This window comes from Alnus glutinosa, chromosome 3 (assembly GCF_958979055.1).
Source record: "Alnus glutinosa chromosome 3, dhAlnGlut1.1, whole genome shotgun sequence".
NCBI classification, from domain to species: Eukaryota; Viridiplantae; Streptophyta; class Magnoliopsida; order Fagales; family Betulaceae; genus Alnus; species Alnus glutinosa.
The window spans coordinates 12,576,891-12,599,621 of record NC_084888.1 but is presented as its reverse complement, the minus strand read 5'-3'; the positions used below and the strand labels follow the sequence as shown (position 1 = coordinate 12,599,621).

Below are 22,731 nucleotides of genomic sequence, written 5' to 3'. Positions count from 1 at the left end.
AGTGAATAGCCTTCATTGGTCTATTCAACTCTCGCCAAGGATGGTTTTTTGATAACCACCTAAGGCGGGTAGCGGTTTTATGCAATATAGTTGAAAATCGGAGGACACATGAAGCTTTTTCTTCATCTCAATCCAACTCTGGCCGAGGATTTTCTTTAAACCCTTTGTCTTTGTTAGGGGTGGGCATGGGTCAGAGTGAGTCGGGCATTGGTCATTTTGGTATTCGGATCTGCACACTGTGGGTTTTAAAAACCTTGCCTGTGGGCCGTGGCCCGACTACAATGAGTAGTATCCATCAGGTCTCGGGTTTTGTGGGGCAAGGCTGGTATTTTGTGCATGGCATTTTTGTAAATTTTTTTTTTCAATTGATTCTTCTTCGTCTTCTTCATCCAAAACTTGTTTGAATGGCTCAGAGACGAGGTCGCCGATTCTGATATTCTTGTTCTTTCATAAAGTGATTCGCAATGAGCTCGATGCGCTTCACCGATCCACCATGGCCTTTGCCATGTGGAACTGTAGCGATATCCAGCCGTTGCTCGACAGCTACCATTTTATGCGTTTAATTTACAAGCACCACTCCAATGCTGAAGACAAGGTACATTTTCTTCAATTCATTTTGTATCTCTTACGTTTGTTTGCTTAGAAAATGGAGAGAAATGGAAACTTAGTTTGGGTATTGAGAGGGTGAGCGGCGCAGAACTTAGGAGTGGGTAGTTTAGGGTTGGACGTGCGGGGCGGGTATCTGGTAGTTTAAAAATTTTATATTAGCAACCCGTCCCGCCCCGCCCGGATAGTCTGATTTTGTCCCCGGATCTGCGATTTCAAAACTAAAATCGGGACTTCGCGGGGCAGAGCAGGTTTTGCCCACTCCTAGTCTTTGTTGAGATCCTCATACTTGCAGAAAGAATCCTCCCATCTCCCACTTGCAGTAAATATTTGACGGCAGCATGTAGCTCCCAGTTGTATTTTTCAGATTAAAACTATGGGAGGCAGTCTCTTCTGCAACACCTTTATTCTTTTGTACATCCTGCAAGAGTGTAGAAGGGAACACCAAACACAATCATTGGGTTCCATTAGCATGCTTTTGACAATGTCACTTGCTTCTTTTAAGAACCATGCAATCATAGTTCTCCATGTGTGGTTCAATCCTAAATTTGTTAATCATTTGACTAAACAACCTACGACCCTCAGAAACAAGCCCAGCATGACTACAAGCAGAAAGAACAGAAACAAAGGTGACACTATCTGGCTTCAATTCAGATTTAATCATCTCATCAAAAGTTTTCAAAGCATTTTCACCAACATACCCTGAAATCATTAAGTTCCACGAGATTAAATCCCTACCATCAATTTTCTCAAATACCAACTGCGCCTTTGAAACCTCCACACTTTGTGTACATATTAATCAAGCCGTTTCCTACAAAAATATTACTATCCATCAAAGCCCTAACTACATGACTCTGTATTTCCCTATCAAGATTCGGTGCCGCTAACTCTCCACAAACTGATAAAACACTGGAAATTGTCTCGCAATTAGCCATGACTTGGGCAAACTGCGTTTTCCGAAAGAGTGCCTACTTTCTCCATTGCTCTTGCTATCAAATCTCCAATGTCACGTTCAACATTTGCAGAAAAATAGTTGCAACCTAACATACTATTAAATAGACAAAACAAACATTAAAACAAGAGAGCATAGTAGATTACATATAATATATATGCATAGAACAAACACCTATGGTTATTCATAAACTTTTATTAGAAAAATTGACATCCACGGCATAAATGCCAAAAGTTCTCAGTGCCCTTGGTATTCATTTTGCTAATAACTATTGAAACAATGCTAATGAAAGAAAATGTGTAGGCTGTAATTCAAAAACTACTTTCTCTGAGAAGTCCATCACCTGTTTATTTTTTTTCTGGTGTGCTTAACATGGATGCTTTGCTTTTCAGATCAGATATAACAGCATCAACCGCCATATTGATACCACGCCGCAAATCCATCACATTCACACCGGCAGCTATCGACTTGCAACCTTCCGTGAGTATTGCCTGAGTTAGGGCAGTAGAACAAGTAGTACCTGCAACCAGATAGGACTCAGATTAAAATGAACTAGAAAATATCTTATTACACTTTGATGTCGAAGAGTGCGAGAAGCCATTCAACATCACTTACACCCATAAAACCACGCAACTATATATTAAATTACTTGAGGATTCAGATCAAAATGAACTCCAATCCTAAGTAGTTGAAAACAAGTGTTGCCTTTTAAGTCAGTTGACCACGATGGAGCATTTTCTTTTTGGCTTCCAAAGAAGTAACTTTCAAGGTCTATGACTACTAGCAGGAATTTGTTGTTTCAGTCTTAAGAGCAATAAATTACTTCTGACCTACAAATAAAAAATAACCAAACTCAAACCTTAATATCCGCAGTACATTTATTATTTCAGGCACATAAACTAGAGAAAAAAACAAGAAATTACCATCTCCAGAAGCAGTATTATTAGCTTGCAACTTGCTTTACAAGATCTGCACCACATGTTTGGCCTTTTCTTTGAAGCTGATACTTTTGGCAACAGTGACATTATCCTTTGTGACTTGGGGGTCCCCACCAGTTTTCTCAATTATCACATTGCGACCATGAATCAGCCAAGCAAAACAATAAGTAAAAGGGAAAAGCTATGATGAGAGCAACTCCATTTAGATATTTCTGCACTACTCTACTACCATTGGATTTTGCATGTAATTTGAGACATGCTAGATTATGAGATATCATTAAGATCCCACATGAAAAAATAATCATAAAACATGAAGGCAATAAGGCTTTTCTCATAATGGTTGATGGAGTGGATAATCCCCATAATCAATCAAGGTTGTCTTCTTTTCTTTAAACTTAAACAGAATTGTTTTAGTTTGAACCATAATTTGAAAAAGCAAAAGCGTTGTGCGAGGAGTTTTAGTCTAATAAGTGAGGCATAGGCCTTGAAGCACTGAGGTACGAGCCTCACAAATTTTGACTTTTATCTAGAAATATAATTATAGATGATTCCAGAAAAAAGAAGTATAATAAACAAGTAACTTTTGAATTATGAGAGACCCATTAATCCCTGAAAAAATAGCAAGAAAGTTGAGAATTGACATTTTCGAGGAAAAAAGACAAGATCAATGTTTTAAACAACTTGGGCAATTTACATGGTAGGAACCAATTTTTTTAAAAGATTACACAAATCAAGAACCAAATGACAGAAACACAGAGTAAAGAAAAAATAATTTTATTGTCATCATCAGTGACTCTAGGCGCAGTCCTCCCTTGCCAGGCTCAAAAGAAGACTTTGGACATTTATCAAATAGTCTTAAATAGATACAAAGGTCTTTGTGGCTTCCCCAAATTCCCCAAATGCAATTATTACTTTTTCTATTTAAATAAAAGTTTTTAGTTGTCCTCTCATTGCATGCAGCTGATCGATATTTAGTAGCATAAAGCGTAGAAGAATCAAAGCTATAGATATCATATTCTCACTGAGTAAAAGAGGCTGATGGCGGTAAAAGCATAGGCTTAACGTATGAGGTCTATACCTTAGGACAACTTCTTTACTTTTTGCACCTTGACTCCTTGAGGCAAAATAGAAGCACTTGCCTTGAGCCGCACATCCTATGGGTACGTTTTATGGCAATCCAAGCAAACTTGGGTCTGTTTGTGACTGATAACCTGGTGGGAGGAACATCACTTAAAGCAAAAGGCAGCCTTCGTTTTTTTTATTCATCAATATTTTGTCCAAAGATGCAGTTATCAGGTGTGTTGCATTCACTTTCCATTTGAAGTACCAATTCCTCAAGGATCTCATAAACTTCCTCTAACCCCTGTTGCACAGTGTTCCCTGCTGAGAACACATAGAGCTTTTTCTTCACCTCAATCCAACTATGGCCAGGGATTTTCTTTAAACCCTTTGTCTTTGCTGAGATCCTCACTCGTGCAGAATCCTCCCATCTCCCACTTCCAGCATAAACATTTGAGAGCAGCATGTAGCACCCAGTTGTTGCTGAGTTCAAATTCAAAATATGGGAGGCAGTCTCTTCAGCAGCATCTGGATTCTTGTACATTACACAAGAGTGTAGAAGGGAACCCCAAACACATTCATTGGGTTCCATTGGCATGCTTTTGACAATGTCACTTGCTTCTTTTAAAAACCCAGCACGCCCAAGGAGATCAACCATGCAAGCATAGTGCTCCATCTGTGGTTCGACCCTAAACTTGTTAATCATTTGACTAAACAGCCTACGACCCTCAGCAACAAGCCCAGCATGACTACAAGCAGAAAGAACAGAAACAAAGGTGACACTATCTGGCTTCAATTCAGATTTAATCATCTCATCAAAAGTTTTCACAGCATTTTCACCAAGCCCATGCATCCCATACCCTGAAATCATTGAGTTCCACGAGATTAAATCCCTACCATCAATTTTTTCAAATACCAACTGCGCTTCTTTGAAACTTCCACACTTTGTGTACATATTAATCAAGCCGTTTCCTACCAAAATATTACTGTCCATCAAAGCCCTAACTACATGACTGTGTATTTCCCTACCAAGATTCAATGCCACTAACTCTGCACAAACTGATAAAACACTAGAAATTGTCACACAATTAGCCATGACTTGGGCAAGCTGCATTTTCCGAAAGAGTTCCAAGGATTCCTTCTCTCGGCCCTTGGAAGCAAATCCGCCAATAATGGCACTCCAACTTATGACATTAGGTCTGACCATAGGATAATCATCTGAAGTATCCAGCTGTGAAAATATTGCAAAAGCCTCATCGCAAAATCCAGATTCAGCATATGATGTTATCAAAGCATTCCAACTCACTAGATTCTTTGTTTCCATCTTCAAGAACAAATTATGTGCATCTTTAACATCTCCGCATTTTCCATACATACATATCAGTGCATTCTTCACAAACAAGTACTCTTCAAACCCATCCTTTATAACATATCCATGAATGGCCTTACCCCTGCCAACCGCAAACAAATCAGCACATACAGATAACACAACAGCAACCGCTTCAGCAGTAGCCCCAGTTCCTCTCATCCTCATCATACGAAACAACTGTACGGTTTCTTCAGTCTGCCCACATCGAGCATGACTTGACAGCAATGACGTCCATGTCACAGGGTTCGGCTTCAACCCTTCCAACTCCATCCGCCGAAACATCTCATATGCACCCTTACAGTCATAGTTAAAGGCATAACCGGAAATCATCGTATTCCACGAAATACAGCGTCTAACACCCATTCTGTCAAACAACCGTCGGGCATCCTCCATTCGCCCAAGCTTCCCGTACATTCCAATCAATTCATTCACAGCATGCAGATGATTTTGGAAACCCATTTGTAAAACATGACCATGAATAATTTTGCACAAATTAAAACTACACATAAATTTACATGCCCTTATAACCAAAGGCAAAGTGAACCCATCAGCCCAAACCCCAAGCTTTCGCATTTTATCATAAAGTTTAAAGGCTTCTTCATAGCATCCATTTGAAACACAAGCCCTCATAATCGAATTCCACAAAAGCAAGTTCGAAAGACCCTCAACTGGGTTGGCATCAAACACTCTCCGGGCATCAATAACGAGCTCGAAACGTGCATAGACAGACACAAGTCGGGCGGCCAAGAACGCCGCCTGGTGTGTGCCACTAACAACAATTTGGTTGTGAACTTGTTTGCAGTGTTGAACTGAGGTGCATTGCGGAAGAAGAAGGTCAAAGAAATCAAGAAGTTCATCATGGGTGATAAAGGTTTGTGATTTAATCTGGGTATAGTGAGAGTTTATAGAGATTGAACGGCTGAGATTTGATGGAAATGAGAGAGAGGTCTTGTGGTAACATGAAGAGATCGATGCGTAACGTTGAGAGGAAGCACGAAGCATGAAGGTGAGAGGTTTTCCAAAAAAATAGAGCCGTTGACATAAAAAATCTGTTGGGTGGGTTGTCAAAATAAGAACTTCAATTGGAAATGACCTCTCAAGGCCTAATCCCTTGAGTTTGGATGTTTGCGCAATAGATAACAATCCTCAAAGCAAAACAACCCAAGACAAATGCCCAGCAAACAAAAACAGAGTGATCTACCTAATGTTCTGTGGGGAGTGGTGGCGGTGCTAGTGGGCAGCGGTTGTAGCTGGTGGGCGGCGGCCGAATGTTATGGGGGGAAGGAGGAGCTCTTTGGTTGGAGGGAAAAATTTGGAGGTAAAAGGAAAAGGTTTTCGGGACCTAAAAGGCGCAGGTTTTTTATTATTACTATTTTTGGTTTTTTAATATAAGAAGGACCTTTTGGATTCAAATTATTCAATATTTAAGAAGACAGAGGATTTTGAGGTCAATTTTGATGCAGAGGTATTTTGGTTTGTCTAGGTTTTTAAGCAGTTGAATTCTATAATGGTCTTTGTCTATTTGGTTTGGGTGGAGGAAATTCTCACCGCGGTGTCTCTGACTTGGTGTATTAGAGATTCATTGTAACCCTGCACATTTCACCTGTTGGTCTTTTTAATATATTGAAAGGGATTTTTTCAAAAAAAGAAAAAGAAAAAAAGAAAGACAAAGGATTTACAACATATATAATTATGAAAAAAATTACAATTTAGCTCCTTAAACTACTAGTCGTTTTATGGATAGCCTTTTGAACTACCAACCCTTAGACTCTGGCCCTCAAACTATTAATGCCTTTGAAAAATGCTCATTTGAGTGAAATATGTTTTTTTTTTTTTTTTTTTTTTAAAAAAAAATAATAATAATAAAAAACTAGGGGTGTTTAGGGGTTGCTATCGGTAGCAACTGCTTGGGGAGGGGAGTGACCTACGAGCCACCCCCAGAGGTGGCCAATGCCACCCTCTAGGGTCGAGGGTGGCCAGAAAGCCACTCCCAGGGGTCGCGGGTGGCACGTGACCACCCGTAGGGGTCGAGAGTGGCCCGAAAGCCACCCTAGGGGTTCGAGGGTGGCACGCGGCCACCCCCCTCCCCAAGGGGTGTCAACCACCCCCAAACACCCACCGTCTATATTTTTTAAAAAAAAATTAAAAAAAAAATTTAGTTTATGATTTTTAGTTTTAGTTTTAGTTTTTATTTTTAAATTTGATTTTTATTATTTTTTTAATTGGGAAATGACACGGGACAAAGGTATTATGGGCATATTTCGCAAAAATGGTCATTTTTCAAACGTTTTGGTAGCTTGGAGGAGCCAGAATCCAAGCGTTGGTATTTCAGGAGGCTATCCGTTTAATTTTTTCAATAAATATATATATGGTGTTTGAGCATTAAGCATAAATTCAAGTAGAAATAACAACTTGGTGATTGGATAGGGCGGCCAGTGAAGAACCAAAAATAAAAAAAGAAAAGAGAAAACCTGCAATTCGGACGGGCTGCAAAACACCACTTTACAGCCTCTAATAAAAACAAATTGTTGGCTAAAAACACCAAATAGAATGGTGAGGAAAACGCAGGATCTTTAAGCTTAAACCAGATATTGGCACAAAAAAAAAAACCATCGTCCATTGCTCAACAGAATTTTTTCAGTGACATTTTTGTGGAATTGCCAAACCAGGGGATCTGCCCATTCTGTACGTTGTGTTGTGCACAACCCACTCACATTGGTGGAACCAACCCACTCACATGAATTCCACCAATGTGAGTGGTTGTGCACAATTGTTGTGCTTGGAGCTCCTCCCCCCCCCCCCCCCCCCCCCCCTCGCGCGGCGGGGGGAAGAAACATGAGGAGGGGGCCATAGAAAATAATATTTTTAATTTCACCCTTAAATTTGAGCATACTTTTAACTTCCCAAACCCTGCATCTACACGTAGAGTTCCCATCTTAAATTCACCATTCTAACTAAGAAGATTTATGAGTAATACTAAACTTACAAATTGATCTACTACTCTTTTATAATTGGCTAATGCATCAGTATTTGTTACACCAGTCACTAAACAAATTTTAACTCTCCAGCTCCAATCACATCCTCACGTGCATTAGCAAGTTAAAAAAGAAACATAGACTGTTGAATAAAACTCTCATATTTTCATTCAAAAGAACTTTGAATTGTGCTTCAATAACTCTCATTTCCCATCGGAAAAGTTAAAACAAAATTTGGAATTCCGAATTCATATTTTCCAATTATAACAAATGAAAGACAAAAAGGACCAAATATTGATACATAGGATGCTATGGTTAAATTGGAATTGAGATGAGTGGTGTAGTGTAGAAGCTCTAGAAGCCGCCCATATCATCCAAATTTGGCATGCGGCTGGGACGTTTGTTTTTCTCATCCAAATGATCCACTACAGCTGCCTCAGTTGTTGTCAGTAGCAACGAGATACTGTAACAAAGCAGAGCACGTGGTTAGTTTAAGCCATGAAACATATGCATAATTTTTTCGTTCCACAAACTATGATCTTCACCTGGCAGCATCTACCAAAGCCGTTCTAATCACTTTGAGAGGATCTATGATTCCTTCCTTCACCATGTCAACATATACACCTGTTTTGCACACGGATCATTATTACTTAAGTGGCCAGGAAAATAAAGAAAAAACAGGATCCAAGTGCAAGGAATTAGATTATTCAAACTTTGATGGGAATTCTACATAGCAACATGTTGGAAATTTCCAACTTTTTGTTATTAAATATTTCGACTCAACAACTTGGTCCGCTATTGTGCTCTATCATAGACCAAAAATACCACAAAAGAGAGAGATTTGCATACAATAAAAGCCCAAGACAGATATAATGAAAAATTTATGAAGTTGGCCATTAGGATAATCCTTGTAACAAATAAAAGAGCAAACCTTTAGCAGCATCGAAACCCCAATTATGATTATCTTGTTCCAACAATTTTCCAATGACCACTGCACCATCAAAACCAGCATTTGAGGCTATTGTGGACGCAGGTGCCTATCACAAATCAAAATGGCCACTGTCAGCAAACACTGAACCACAAATAAACACTCAGGTGAGTGCAGTTGAGGAAATTCAACAAGAAAACCTTGAGAGCATTCTGGATTATCTTTATGCCTCTTTTCTGGTCTTCATTTTCAGTTGGAAGATTCTCCAAAACTTTTGCAGCATACAAAAGGGCAACACCACCACCTAATGAAAGCAATCAAGTTATAATTGTTCTTGATGAGGCGTGGATGTATATAACCTAGATGAGTAAAAAGTCTACTTACCTGGCAAAATACCTTCTTCCACAGCTGCTCTTGTAGCATTTAAAGCATCTGTGACCCTATCCTTCCTTTCCCCAACTTCAGCCTCACTAGCCCCTCCAACCTGAGAGAATATGGTTAAATGGAATATCAGGGCAATCACTCATCACACTCTGAATCCAGAAAGGTGATTGACATACCTTGAAAACAGCGACACCACCAGATAGCTTTGATAGCCGTTCCTGTGCTTTCTCCTTGTCAAACATGGCAGTACTCTTCTCCATAGCTGTCCTCAGCTGTAAAACATCATATAGCATCAGCAGATGTCATGAGTCTTCTTTTCTCTTCTGTTCATTGCCTTTTTATTTTCTAGAGTTCAGATTGAGGCAATCTAAGTTTGAATACTTGAAAATCCAAACAGCCTCTTTCCTAACTACCAAGAATGTAATTTTTTCTAATGGAGAATGGATGTAAGCTCTCATCGTTCCACTCACTATCTATGGTTTTAGTATGTATAAATCAACCAAGGAACTCTCTCATAAAATTTCCATGAAATATTAATCAACAAACATCTTAAGGGCCCTCTGAACAAACAGATCAATTCTGACAATGTGAGTTGAGCTAGGACTTCCTCTGAAGGGGAAAATAGTAGCAACAAGAAAAAAAAAAAGTGCAATATTTATCTGGGACTGAAGGCTGAGACACTGCAAGTATCAAGGATAAAATAAACTGCGGATTTCTATGATCAAGGTAGATGATTATACACCAACAGTAAACTGCCAGAAACACTAATTAATTGATAACAGGAACCCAATAAGGCACATAAGGGCTTGCTTGCAGAAATTTCCAAGAAAACCCAAAAAAATAGTTTGCATGTATTTATCTGACATGGAAATAAGGAAACATAAGTAACTTGACTTGGATCACAAGTTGCAGAGTTTTTATCATAATTCTTCTCTCCTAATCCTAATCAATCCCAAGGTGCAAACATGTTCTAATGCAAAAGGTACGAGTGCACTCAAGAACACATTAAAAAGTAGTCACACCTGGATGAGACTGAGAAAAAAGAGGGTGGAAAGAGGGATGATCAGATTGTCTTAGCCCTAATTGCAACTTTAAAAGCAGATGCTACCACCCCAAGTAACTAAAATTGAGGCAATATGAATAGAGTTGAATTTCGGTATTTAAAAAAAAAAAAAAACAAGAACAAAACAAAACAAAACAAAAACAAGAACAAAAACTAAAAAGCCACATGGACATGACATTTAGTTACATATAATGTAATTGAACCAAACATTAAAAACAATGTTGAACATATACCATTACAGGAGGTCATCAGAATTTTGAAAGAGTTTTCTCACCCATGAGTGGAGGTATAGACTAAGTGCATATCTTTTTTTTTGACAAGTAAATAAAGTTTTATTGAAAGCGTAAGGCGCCCCTAGTGCATATCTAACGTGTAAAAATTTGATAACTACTTACAATGGCATAATTCGTGATTAGTAGACATAAGGAAAGTTTGAAAAAACAATTGAAGAAAAAAATGACAGGAAATACAGCAGAGAAGCCACTCACATACCTGCTCACATCTTTCTTCGATCAGCTTCTTATCTCCACCCCCATGTAGAACTATTGTGTCATCAAGAGAAACAGTCACCTGTTATTTGGGACGGGCAAGGTCAATTGTCTCACAAAGAAATTAAAATATGGCACAGTAGCACACCCTGCACAAAAACACAAACCTTTTTTGCAGTTCCAAGCATTTCAAATTGGACTTTGTCCAGGGTTAAACCACGGTCTTCAGTGATAATCTGTGAAGTATATGTGTCTCAGTAAAAAAAATTAGAAAAAAAAATAACTACCTAGTATAAGCATATATTATGTACAAAGTCGGAGTGAAAGATTGCATCACCTCTCCCCCAGTACGAATGGCAAGATCGTCTAAATTTGCTCTTCTATTTTCCCCAAAACCAGGAGCTTTAATGGCACAAACCTAAACACATGCATTTACACTAGTGAAATAATGAAAGTTTTACAAGAACCAGGATCAATGTCAAAAGCTGATAAAGAACAAAAAATTATATTTAAAGGAATACCAGACATTATGAACCCCAAAATAAACCAAAGAAACAGACACCAAACACAGTAGATAACCGAGGTCTTTAATAAATAAAATAATTAATTACATATCCCAAATTTAATCAAATATCAGATGATTTGTAGGAATATACAAGTAAAGATGTGTAGACACTCATCAAACTATGAGTCACTAGTTAATACCTATTCATAAGGTTTTTAAAGAAGTATCACTTAATAGAAGTCTTACATTGTTTTTAAGAGTCGTGTAATTTTTGAAGATAGACTTGAAACTATTATAGAGCTTGAGTCATAATAACAATCTCCACATGGCAAGATCTCGAGTCCTCTAGAATTATTGGAAGTTAAATTTATATTTAATAAATTTTGTACTTCTTCAGAAGCCAAGTATAACATTTGTTGGCGTGTCTCAATATATAGGGTTCTCTTTTTTTGCTTTTTCTTCAATGTAAATGATTAAGTAAAGTACCTTAAGGATTTCTACAGAGATCAGAGATGACACCTTTCACCACATATACAAATATCTAATCATTTATCTACCACATTCTCCAACAACTATATCAGACGTTTCAGTTTTGATTTTGCTTCTAGTCAAAGGACCTATGAGTACTTTATCTATCTATTAAGCACAAGCATAAAGAGCTTACAAATGTGCAGCATTACATTTTTTTTTTGGGTGACAAGTTACACACACATCTGGTGGGGCATGACCTCACCCTCCACCTTGCTACGAAGGGAGGAAGTACCAGTTGAGCTAAAGCTCATTGGCAATGTGATGCATGACATGTTGCAATCAATATCATGTGGCCTCCCTAGAAAACATACTGTACTATCTACAATTTAAGGATTTCACCATCATTGCAAGTTATTAATGTTTACATCCTGTACCATATTATGCATTACACCATATAAAGTAACTGCAAAGTAAAGCCAATCAATCACCTTAACCGCAGCATGATGCTTGTTGAGTATAAGCAAAGAGAGTGCTTCACTATCAACATCCTCAGCCACAACAAGAAGTGCTCTTTTTTTCTGTTTAGAAGTGAATAGCAGCAATAGGAAGGAATGAGAAACTTTCCTAGGAGTTCACTTGATAATTCACCAATGCCTACGAAAAGAACCCTTGCGGAAAGGTTAATTACCTGTACTGATAGCTCCAATATTCTCAGAAGGGAATTCACATCTGAAATTTTCTTGTCACAAATAAGGATCAACGGGTTCTCTAGCTCCTACAAATATGCAAGTAATAACTTTTTATGTTGCACATAAAAATAAATCAACTTTGTTACAACAGAGAAAAGGCTTCCACGATAAGATATGCAACTGGTGCAACTAAAAATAAGTATCAGATGTAGAGGAAAGATGAAAACTCCAAGAAAGAAAGTATGCCAAACTTCAAGAAATTAACAATTGAGTGCCGCTGAATGGTGGCAGACACAGAGATCAAAGGGCCGCCAAATACTAACTGACAACATGGTAAAGATCAGCAAAAGCTTCACATCAAATTAGGACATGCAAAATGACTTTGCGACCAACAATTTGTAAGGCGTCCATATTGAGAGGCTTCAATAATTTAAGGACATTCATGACAACTTGAAATGATTGCAAATCATCTTCTCAAGAAAAAAAGAAAACGTACAAGAATAAATAAACTAAAGCAGCACATGCTGTATACTGGCAACCTAATTCTAGTACAAAAGCAACAAGTAATCCACAATTTAAAGTACAAATATAATGGAAACAGTGCATATCTGAACTTACACATTTCTGGGTCTTCTGATCAGTAACAAAATAAGGAGATATGTAACCTCTGGCTAGCTTCATTCCTTCCACCACTTCAAGCTCATTATCCAAAGTATTCCCATCCTGCAAAACTTGGAAATTATATATAAGAAAATCGAACTGATCAAATTCACATCACAAACATCAAAAGAAAAAGGGTGCTCACAGCGACAGTAATGACTCCTTCCTTTCCAACTTTCTCCATTGCTCTTGCTATCAAATCTCCAATTTCATGTTCACCATTTGCAGAAATAGTTGCAACCTAACATATTAATAAATAGACAAAACAAACATTAAAACAAGAGAGCATAGTAGAATACATATAAAACGTAAAACAAGAAAAACGACCATGATGCATAGAAGAATCGCCAATGGTTTTTCACTTTATTAGAGAAGTTGACATCCACGGCATAAATGCAGAAAGTTCTCAGTGCCCTTGTGTTCATTTTTCTAATAACTATTGAAACAATGCTAATGAAAGAAAATGTGTAGGCCGTAAGTCTGTAATTAACAAATTACTTTCTCTAAGAAGTCCATCACCTGTTTAATTTCTTCTGGTGTGCTTAACATGGATGCTTTGCTTTTCAGATCAGATATAACAGCATCAACTGCCATATTGATACCACGCCGCAAATCCATCACATTCACACCGGCAGCTATTGACTTGCAACCTTCCGTGAGTATTGCCTGAGTTAAGACAGTAGCACAAGTAGTACCTGCATCCAGAAAAGACAGATTGAAATGAACAAGAAAATACCTTATTACGCTTTGATGTCGAAGAGTGTGAGAAGCCATTCAACATCACTTACACACATAAAATCAGGCAGCTATATATTAAATTACTTAAAGATCCAGATCAAAATGAACTGCAATCCTAATTAGTTGAGAACAAGTGTTGCCTTTTAAGTGAAGTTGACCATGATGGAGCATTTTTATTTTGGCTACCAAAGAAGTACTTTCAAGGTCTATGACTAATAGCAGGAATTTGTTGCTTCAGTCTTAAGAGCCATAAATTACTTCTAACCTACTAATAAAAAATAACCAAACTCAATTTAAAACCTTAATATCCGCAGGGCATTTATTTTTTCAGGCACATAAACAAGAGAAAAAAGAAAAAGAAAAAAGAATTTACCATCTCCAGCAGCAGTATTAGTAGCACTTGCAACCTGCTTTACAAGATCTGCACCAACATTTTTGGCCTTTTCCTTGAAGCTGATACTTTTGGCAACAGTGACACCATCCTTTGTGACTTGGGGGTCTCCATGAGTTTTCTCAATTATCACATTGCGACCCTGAATCAAACAACCAGAACAATAAGTAAGAGGGAAAAGCAATGATGAGAGCAACTTCATTTAGATATTTCTGTGCTACTCTACTTCTATTAGATTTTGCACGTATTTTGAGACATGCTAGATTATGAGATATCATTAGGATCCCACATGAGAAAATAATCATAAAAAATGAAGGCAATAAGGCTTTTCTCATAATGGTTGATGGAGTGGATAAGCCTCATAATCAATCAAGGTTATCTTCTTTTGCTTAAACTCAACTTAAACAGAACTTTTTTAGTTTGAGCCATAATTTGAAAAAGCAAATGCATTGTGTGAGGTGTTTTAGTCTAAAAAGGGAGACATAAGCCTTGAAGCACTGAGGCATAAACCTCACAAATTTTAATTTTTATCTAGAAATATAATTATAGATAATTCAATAAGAAGTATAAGAAATAAGTAGTAAGTAACATTTTTTTTTTTTTGATAAGTAAGCAGTAAGTAACATTGAATTATGAAAGACCCATTAATCTCTGCAGAAATAGCAAGAAAGTTGAGAATTGACATGTTAGAGGGAAAAAGAGAGCACTAATATTTTAAACAACTTGGGCAATTTACATGGTAGGAACCAAATTTTTTAAAAGAGTGGTAAACAAATCAAGCACCAAATTACAGAAACACAAAAAGAAAATAAAAATCATTTTATTGTCATCATCAGTGACTCTAGGCTCAGTCCTCCCTTGCCAGGCTCAAAATAAGACTTTGAACATTTACCAAATAGTCTGAAATAGAAATTTTTAGTTGTCCTCTCATAAAGCCGAGTTGGTGATTTGCTTAGATGTTGGTGATTTGCTTAGATGTTGTTCATATGATCTTGCTGAGAGATTAGTTTTAGGTGTGTTTTATCATGGCGTGCACCAGAAGTTGGGAGGTGGAATCCAAGTTTTTTGAATTGGTGGTAGTAGGAGGAGAGACTGGGGCCAGATTACGCGAGACTTGCAGAGGAAAGTTGAGGTCTATTCTGCTGGATAGAGACGAGATTGCGTGGTTGGTTCGCATCTTTGAGGAACTGGTGGAGGTGGAAGACTCCCGGGTCTTCTGGGATCAAGGTCGCCCTGGCTTTCCAAGGATCATTGCTCAACGTTGTTTCAATCGACACGGAAGTTTCCTGTTGGTTGAGGAATACGATGGTCGAAGGAAAAGCGGGGTGGTTCTTGTTCCAGAAGGAAGAAGAGGTGTAGGATGGGATCTCTTTGGCGCGGCCCTTCGTTGGGTGCACGAGTTTTTCAGAAAAGGAGCTACTATGGGGAAGGCACGGCCTGTGGTTCAGGCGGAGAGGGGAAAGAGGACCTTTGCAGAGGTCTTGAAGAGGAATCCAGTATCGGTTCATTCGCTAGCTCCAGCTCCAGTTCCGGCGGTCAGAAGGGAGAAGATGATGAAGAATTCCTACCCTACGGTGAAGAGTTTTACAACCAGGTATGGACCAACGGTCTCTGCGCAGGAAGGATGTCCAATGGTAGGAAGGGTGTCCAACGGAAAAGATGCACACTGGCACAAGCAAACTGTCAAGGGTAGGGTGGATACTGACACGATCCCACATTTCGGTGAAAGTATCGTAATCTCAAATCTGAAAGAGACGTTGTTGAAGCTCAAAGAGGATGTGGACCAGTGCTTGAAGAGGCTGGGCTCAGCTGAAATTGGGCTTACGGGATGGGATCAGGCTAAGCCTCACAAGCCCATTACTGGAGGAAATTTACAAGCCGGTCAAGACGTCTCCAAGCCCAAGCCTAAGTGGATGAAGAAGGCCGATACCAAAGGAAAGGCCGTTGTTACGGAGAGCCAAGTCGGTGGTGGATCGGCCCTATGGTTGGATGGCTCGGATACAGGCAAGACGGTAGACCTAGGAGCGTCGACGTCATCTGGGCCGTCCGGGCCGTCCGGGCCGTTAGGGAGCCCTTTCTCGGTGAGCGGGCCTGAGGGGAACCGCTCTGAAGCTCTTCTCCTCTCCGGTGGTCAGAAGCAAACGACACCGGTATGTGCTAAGCTGCTCCAATCGGTGGTCGAGGCGGAGGACGTCGCAGCTCAGGTCGACTTCGGGGCTGAGAGTAGTCAGAGGGCGACGGAGATGCATTTTCCGGTGGTCACTTTGACCGATTTCGGGGCTGAGAGGATTCAGAGGGCGCCGATGATGCGTTTTCCGGCAACAGGAGTGAAATTTTCGGGGCCATGGTCGTTGGGCTTGGACGTTGCGGATGCTGGAGTTGGTTCTTCAGTGTCCTGGCAGAACGGGTTGAAGAGTCCGCTGATCTCTCCTCATGTGAACCGGCCAAGGCAGCTTGCAGTCTGTTCCGGATGCTCTGAATTGGCTGAGGTTCAGGAGGATACTCGGGGTCTTGAAGGAGCTGGAAGTAGGAAGGAATTGAGTATTGCTGGAGAGGGGGCAGGAGCGTTGACTGTAGCGGAGGAGGTGGGAGGTGCTGCTGATTTGGGTACACTGCCTCCCCTTCATTCATATTCTCCAACATCAGGGGGCTTTTCGGGGTATTCTGATTGGGTTATTCAGTGTGCAAATGAAATTTATCCCATTGTGGGAATTTCGTTTGAAGGTCACAAGCTACAACTGTTGGCACTCTTAACATTTCTGGAGGGGGAACGACGTTCAGAAGCGATGGGTGAGCGGTCTAGTATTGGGGAGAAAGGTAAGAGGGAGGTCAAGAATCTGAAAAGTGCAGTCAATTACGATGCTAGAGGCGCTTCTTCCAGACGCAGGAACAGGAAGGTAAGGGGGGACCAAGTTGTGTTATGAAGCCAAGAATCCTTTCTTGGAATGTGAGGGGGCTGAACAAGAGGAGAAAACGACTTAGGATTAGTAACTTGCTCAGAGATTGGAAGGCGGATGTTATTTGTTTTCAAGAAACTAAGCTTAAAAGTCTCTCTCGCAGTGTTTTGCGCAGCTTATGGAGATGCAACCATTTTGACTGGTGTTCTTTAGACTCCAGTGGGGCCTCTGGGGGCATTCTTATTATGTGGGACACAAGGGTGGTGGAGATGGTCGAGAAGTGTGTGGGGGAATTCACTCTCGCAGTCTCATTCAAGAACGTTGCGGATAATTTTGTATGGGCCTTTGCAGGGGTTTATGGCCCGAATTCTGGGTTCGATAGAAGACGTCTTTGGGATGAGTTGGCTGGTTTGTGTAGTTGGTGGAGTCTGCCGTGGTGTATAGGGGGAGACTTCAATGTTACACGCTTTCCGAGTGAAAGATCTGGTGATGTTCGTCTTTGCTCGGCTATGACTGAGTTTTCGGATTTTATTGCAGACCATAGACTTATAGATCTTCCCCTAGCTGGAGGCACCTCTACTTGGTCGATTGCTCATGATCCTCCCATGTGGTCAAGGATTGACCGCTTCCTAGTGTCACATGATTGGGAAGCCCGGTTTCCTTTGGTTTCGCAAAAGAGGCTTTCTCGCCTTTTTTCGGATCATTTTCCGATACTTCTGGATTGCGGCGATGTTTCTAGAGGGAGAAGGCCTTTTAAGTTTGAAAACATGTGGCTAAAGGAAGAAGGGTTCGTGGGTTTGGTGAAACAATGGTGGGATTCTTACTCGTTCCAAGGTTCGTCTAGCTTTGTTCTAGCGTGTAAGCTGAAGGCTTTGAAGCAGGATTTGAAGAAATGGAACGATGAGGTGTTTGGCAACATAGAGCATAACAAGAGGAAGCTGACTGAAGGTATTCAGGCTTTCGATGCTATTGAAGAAAGAAGGGCATTAGGGGAAGAAGAGATCTTGAGAAAGGCTGAGACTGTTAGGGAGCTAGAGAAGTGTGCTCTTTTGGAGGAGGTGAGTTGGAGGCAGAAATCTAGGATGTTGTGGTTAAAGGAAGGGGATAAGTGCACTAAATTCTTTCATTCTATAGCCAATTCCAATAGAAGGTACAATTCTCTGAACTCCTTAGTGATAGGGGACTCTATATCCTCTGATCAGTCAGAAATCGGTGTGCACATCGTCAAGTTCTATAAGAAGCTGTTTACGGAGCAGTGCAGGTGGAGGCCTTCGGTTGAGGGTATATCCTTTGATTCTATTCTAGAGTCTGAGGCCAGTTGGATGGAGAGAGCTTTTGAGGAGGAGGAGGTCAGGAATGTAGTTTCAGCAATGGAAGGAGATAAGGCGCCAGGTCCTGATGGCTTTTCTATGGCCTTCTTCAAAGAGTGTTGGGATGTTTTGAGGGGGGACATTATGGATGTGTTTCAGGAGTTTTTTATCGGGGGTTCTTTCGAAAAGAGCCTCAATACTTCGTTCATTTCTCTTATTCCGAAGATTCCAGGTGCTAACGATTTAAAAGACTTTCGACCTATTAGTCTTGTGGGTGGTGTTTACAAAATCATTGCCAAAGTTCTTGCAAATAGGCTTAAGACGGTTCTGGAAAAGGTTATTTCTAAATCTCAAAGCGCCTTTGTCAAGGGGAGACAAATTTTGGACCCAATACTTATTGCTAATGAATGTCTGGATAGTAGATTAAGATCTGGAGAGCCTGGAGTCATGTGCAAAATGGATTTGGAAAAAGCTTATGATCATGTCAATTGGGATTTTCTCTTGTTTGTATTGAGGAGATGTGGATTTGGAGAAAAATGGTGCTCTTGGATAAAACATTGTATATCCTCTGTGAGATTTTCAGTGATGGTTAATGGCTCTCCCAATGGATTTTTCAGCAGTTCACGTGGATTGAGACAAGGGGATCCTCTCTCACCCTTGTTATTTGTTTTTGTGATGGAGGCATTGAGTCGAATGATTTCAGCTGCGGTAGGGGGGGGCTTACTCGAAGGATTTAGTGTGGGTAATGTTTCATTCTCACACTTGTTATTTGCAGATGATACTTTGATTTTTTGCAATGCTCGCCATGCTCAGTTGCGTTATCTTAGAAGCCTCTTTCTTCTATTTGAAGCTGCTTCGGGCTTGAAGGTTAATTTGGCCAAGTCAGCTTTAATCCCTGTGGGAGACGTAGTTCAAGTGGAAGGTCTTGCCGATATTCTAGGGTGTGGGGTTGCTAATCTACCGGTGAAGTATCTAGGCCTTCCGTTGGGGGCTTCCTACAAATCTATTCATATCTGGGATGGTGTTATTGAGAAGGTTGAACGTCGGTTGGCCAGCTGGAAAAGGTTATACCTTTCCAAGGGAGGTAGAGTTACCCTAATCAAGAGTACTCTTTCCAACTTGCCCACGTATTTTTTGTCTCTTTTTCCTATCCCGGCAAGTGTAGGTGCTCGTATTGAGAAGCTACAACGAGACTTCCTTTGGGGAGGAATTGGTGATGAGTTCAAGTATCATTTGGTGAAATGGTCTAAAGTGTGCACTCCAGTTTCAGAAGGCGGGTTGGGTATTAGAAATCTGGTGGTGTTTAACAAGGCTCTATTAGGCAAATGGCTGTGGCGTTATGGGATTGAGAGGGATGCTTGGTGGAGAATAGCGGTGGATTCCAAGTTTGGAAGTCTATGGGGAGGTTGGTGCTCCCTAGAGCCTACATGTACTTTTGGGGTGGGGTTATGGAAGAACATCAGGAAAGGGTGGGAGAATTTTGTAGGATTCTCTAGATTTGAGGTGGGAGGTGGGGCTAGAACAAAATTTTGGCATGATTTGTGGTGTGGGAACTCAACTCTTAAGGAAGCTTTTCCTGTGTTATTTGGAATTGCTCGTGCGAAGGATGCTTCAGTTGCGGATAATGTGGAGCCTGTGGGGGGCTTCAATCAGTGGAGAGTGTGCTTTTTTAGAGAAGCGCATGATTGGGAAGTGGATACCTTTGCTGCGTTTTTCCAGGTATTGCACTCGGTCAGTCTTAATAGAGGCAGTGAAGACAAATTGTGGTGGACCCCTTCCAAAAAAGGTTTGTTCAAGGTAGGGTCTTTCTTTAGCTCTCTGACTTGCGATGTGAGAAGTCACTTTCCGTGGAAGAGTGTATGGCAGACTCAGGCTCCTCCGCGGGCGGCTTTTTTCGCTTGGTCTGCGGCTCTAGGCAAGATCCTAACGGGGGATAACCTCAGGAAGAGGCATATCATTGTGGTGGATAGATGTTGCATGTGTAAGAGAAGCGGGGAATCAGTGGATCACCTTCTCCTTCACTGCGATGTTGCATACGCTATGTGGAGTGCTATTTTTTCTCGTTTTGGGCTGTCTTGGGTTATGCCTTTAAGAGTCCTTGACTTGTTTGAGTGTTGGTGGACGGCTGGGAGGCAAAGGAGTGCTGTTATCTGGAAGATGGTGCCAACATGCATTCTCTGGTGTGTTTGGAAGGAAAGAAATGATAGGTGTTTTGAGGACTTGGAGAGATCATTGGAGGAAATTTTAGCTTCTTTTTTTCATACTTTGTATCTTTGGACGGTGGCTTTTGTGTCACCGTTGTCGTTTACCTTTGATGAATTTCTTGTTCGTTTTTCTCTTTCTAGCTAGGTGCGTTCTCTTGTATACTGCCGGTGTATTGAGGGGCGCCTTACGCTTTTAATAAGACCTACTTATTACCTATCAAAAAAAATAAAGCCGAGTTTGACATGCAGCTTATCCATATTTAGTAGCAGAAAATACAGAAGAATCAAAACTAGGAATCATTTCTCACTGAGAAAAAGAGGCTGACGAAGGTCAAAAGCATAGGCTTAACGTATGAGGCCTATGCCTAAGGACAACTTCTTTACTTTTTGCATCTCGAGGCAAAATAGAAGCGCTTGCCTTGAGCCGCACATCAAGGTGCACCTTGTGTAAGCTTTTCTAAACATCGTCTTGAAAAGAATATGTTTGATCATTTTAGCATAGCTTTAGTTTACTCTTTCATCTAAAAAATGAAATTATACTGAATTATACGATGGTGTTGTACATTGAGCTTTTCTTTTTCACCATTATTGTGTGGTTTCAAGGTAATATCAATAAATCACATATGCATAAATGAGTATTTCAAAGGATCAAGCTTAAGCCTACAAAAGAAAAGGCTAACTTTTCAAATAATAAAGCTTTTTTTCTCTCAACACTCCATTGAACTTTTTTTAAAGTATGAAGGAGGAAAAGGACGAGAAAGGAATTAAAAAAAAAAAAAAAAAATCTTTCCACCATTGTTTTCTGCGCAAGCACTACATATAAACGTCACCAAAGAAAAACAAGTTCTTGCCATTATTCTTGCTTACTCTTATAAATCTCCAACAAATTCTAGAAACCACAAACAAAGGGAAAAATTAACGAACACAGGTCCAATACCTTTGGCCCCATTGTGACTTTTACAGCATCTGCTACCTCGGAAACGCCCTGCAGCATTGCTGCCCGGGCCCCAATCCCAAATCCGATATCTTTGGCCCCATAATTTCTACTGCATATGACTCTGTTACACACCTTTCCAATCCAAATCATTAACCAACAAACATTCAAGTAAGAAAATTATCCATACCCATCAAACACAATCCCTTGCAGAACCACAAAATAAAGCTTAGAAAAATTCAAACAGATCGGAGTCAACATAATTCGGAAGCGTTTGGCTGCTGAGAAATGTGAGAGAAAAGAAAATGAATTAATTAAAACCCGAATCTTAATGACTGTTACAAGGGAAAATGGAAATTTCCTGGAAACTGAACTAACATAGAACAACATCAAATTCGGATACTTTCTTTTCCTTTTCTTTCCTCAAAACTTTCTCAGCAACCAAACGGAGGGTTAAGCAAAATTGCAGTGAATCAGAGACTAATAACAATGACAGTTCCTTACAAGTCTTCTTGAAGAAGAGGAAGCGATCGTTGAAGCTAATTTCGAAGCTATTCGATACATTGGGAGAGAGTGAGGGAGAGCCTGAATTTTACAAAGGATGGGTTTTGGTAGGGTTTTAGCACTGGGTTTTCCTACAGTTCCGTAAGAATTGAGCAATGGCTATATATTACTGTAGGGTCTGGAGAAATCTGGATCGTCCACTTAAGGCGGGCCCCAGATGGAGTTGTGTCCCAATTTTGTTACCTACCTGTCTAGGCCCTGTTTGGAAATTCTCTGCCTGCTTCTCCCCCTCCCTGCGCATTGTACACCGTCCTTATGCACAGTGTGCAGGTCAGAAAAACACCGCTCTAGAAAAAATATATTTTCCACTTTTCCATTTTACTTCTAGCAAGAAAAAAAATGAAAAGCTGTGTAGTGAAGAAATATACATCTTGACAGGGGAAAAAAAAAAAAACAGTTCATTCTGGAGCACGTTATGTATACGCACATTTTTAACAATGAATTTTTTACTTCCCCGTTTTACCCCTAGCAAGAAAAAAAATGAAAAGTGTTGAAGTGAGAAAATATATTTTCAGGGGTAAAAAAAATAGTACAGCTCTCAGAAAAAATAGATTTTTCACTTTCTCATTTTACCCCTGGCAAGAAAAAAATGAAAAAGTTGAAGTG

At 40.0% G+C, this 22,731-nt stretch overlaps 2 protein-coding genes across 3 annotated transcripts; both read right to left on the bottom strand.

The window, feature by feature from the left end:
- Positions 1–1,034: 1,034 nt before the first annotated feature.
- Positions 1,035–6,257, bottom strand: LOC133862503 (putative pentatricopeptide repeat-containing protein At1g17630). The gene is made up of 4 exons (XM_062298339.1): positions 3,575–6,257; positions 2,482–2,617; positions 1,902–2,078; positions 1,035–1,646 (listed from the first exon to the last, which is right to left on the bottom strand). The coding sequence occupies exon 1, from the start codon at positions 5,924–5,926 to the stop codon at positions 3,755–3,757; it is 2,172 nt and encodes a 723-aa protein (XP_062154323.1). The 5' UTR covers positions 5,927–6,257; the 3' UTR covers positions 1,035–1,646; positions 1,902–2,078; positions 2,482–2,617; positions 3,575–3,754.
- A 1,787-nt stretch (positions 6,258–8,044) lies between these two features.
- Positions 8,045–22,332, bottom strand: LOC133863025 (chaperonin CPN60-like 2, mitochondrial). 2 transcript variants are annotated; one of them, XM_062298992.1, is made up of 17 exons: positions 22,066–22,332; positions 21,565–21,696; positions 14,199–14,358; positions 13,607–13,782; positions 13,233–13,328; positions 13,046–13,150; positions 12,427–12,513; positions 12,227–12,316; positions 11,100–11,180; positions 10,930–10,998; positions 10,767–10,844; positions 9,388–9,483; positions 9,212–9,311; positions 9,028–9,131; positions 8,831–8,936; positions 8,445–8,523; positions 8,045–8,362 (listed from the first exon to the last, which is right to left on the bottom strand). In XM_062298992.1, the coding sequence occupies exons 1-17, from the start codon at positions 22,123–22,125 to the stop codon at positions 8,254–8,256; spliced, it is 1,728 nt and encodes a 575-aa protein (XP_062154976.1). In that variant the 5' UTR covers positions 22,126–22,332; the 3' UTR covers positions 8,045–8,253. The 2 variants fall into 2 exon arrangements, with proteins under 2 accessions (XP_062154976.1, XP_062154977.1); XM_062298993.1 differs by having other exon boundaries at positions 21,565–21,685; positions 22,066–22,330.
- Positions 22,333–22,731: the final 399 nt, after the last annotated feature.